Raw genomic sequence first — 1,518 nt, 5'->3', positions numbered from 1 at the left:
TGATTTTGCATTAACCATTCACCTAGCATTAAATAATTCAGTTGTACTAATTTAGGTACTTATACACCTTCATCGTTTCCCATATTATCTTTATATAGACAGCAAATCACATAAAAACTTTTTGAATGAAACATGCAATTGTGTCTAAATTTAACAATAGCGCTTGTAGACTGCATATTTTTAGCTTCCTGCTCTTTTTGTACCTGCATGTGGAAGTTTGTGATTCACGGAGCAATAGATGGGTTGTCTCATGCATGGTTGTTTTTCTGCACTGCAATGATAACAACAGAGCAGACACTGTGCTGAAGTTATTTGAGAATGCCACACAAAAGTTTGGTGTTCCGTCTCGTATACGTGGAGATAAAGGTGGTGAGAATGAACAGGTTGCCCTGTTTATGTTGCAACATCCTGATAGAGGTCCAGGCAGAGGCAGCTTTATCGCGGAGAAAAGCGTACACAATCAAAGGGTTGAACGCTTGTGGCGTGATGTCTTTCAAGGGATCCTTTTTAAATTTTACCTTTTATTTTACCATTTGGAGGACCATTTGCTCCTTGATATTGAGAATGATGTTGACATGTTTAGTCTCCATTACATCTTCCTGCCGATTATTAATCGTGATTTAAGTCACTGGAATGAAGGATGGAACCACCACAAACTTAGCTCGGCACAGCACAAAACACCTCGTCAACTGTGGATCCAGGGATCTTTGTCTATGGCACAATCATCTAATCGAGCAATGGGCGAGCTATTTGAACCACGTAACCAGGTAGGTGTGTAGGTGTAAATACACCACTTGCTACAAGCAAATACCAGGCATCATGCATATACGGGATACTTGCAAAATGGTTAGATTGTAAAAATAATAGTAGCAGAACTAAACACCTTTTGTTTGTTATGTGTTTGTTATAAGGTTACAAACATTTTCTGCTATATTATTTCAGGAGGAAATTGATGCATATGGAATAGATTATGATGGGCCTGTACCTGAACAAAATGAAAATGAATTTATAATTCCAAATATTCCATGCCCTTTAATGGGCGATGAGCTTGAGAATCTATCCAGTACCATTGATCCACTTAATTGCCATGATGACAGTAATGGAGTAATGATCTATGAAGATGTCAAAGCCTTTATAAACACAACAATTGAACACAGGGTGTAAGGTTTAATGCTGTTTCATATTGTGTATCGTATTATCACAGCAATAGATAAAAACTGTAATAAAAGACAATTATATTTCAACAATTTTAACTTTATTTACTGTACTTACACTGGTAAGCACCCCCACCCCTCCCCGCTACACAAAACCAGATCAAATTCTAAAGTTGTGCTTATACCCTTATAATTATATCGCAATATTTTGAAAGTGTTAGGATGGGCCTATATCAGGGCCAGTATGGTATCTCCATGTTCTCCCCACCCTCATTTAAGATATTTCATAACTACCTTTCTGTTTTTCCCCTTTCCTTGTTTAAAACATATCAAGTCGTTGTTAATGACAGTCTCAGTCCCAAAT

The 1,518-nt window shown here is 37.3% G+C and overlaps 1 protein-coding gene across 1 annotated transcript; it reads left to right on the top strand.

Moving 5' to 3' along the window:
* The first annotated feature begins 395 nt into the window (after positions 1-395).
* On the top strand, positions 396-1,247 carry LOC144347314 (uncharacterized). The gene is made up of 2 exons (XM_078007386.2): positions 396-767; positions 943-1,247. The coding sequence occupies exons 1-2, from the start codon at positions 396-398 to the stop codon at positions 1,162-1,164; spliced, it is 594 nt and encodes a 197-aa protein (XP_077863512.2). The 3' UTR covers positions 1,165-1,247.
* The last annotated feature ends 271 nt before the right edge of the window (positions 1,248-1,518 follow it).

Source organism: Saccoglossus kowalevskii, chromosome 16 (assembly GCF_978046115.1).
Source record: "Saccoglossus kowalevskii chromosome 16, keSacKowa6.1, whole genome shotgun sequence".
Classification (NCBI taxonomy): domain Eukaryota; kingdom Metazoa; phylum Hemichordata; class Enteropneusta; family Harrimaniidae; genus Saccoglossus; species Saccoglossus kowalevskii.
The sequence above is the reverse complement of the archived record's forward strand: the minus strand, read 5'-3'. Positions and strand labels throughout refer to the sequence as shown.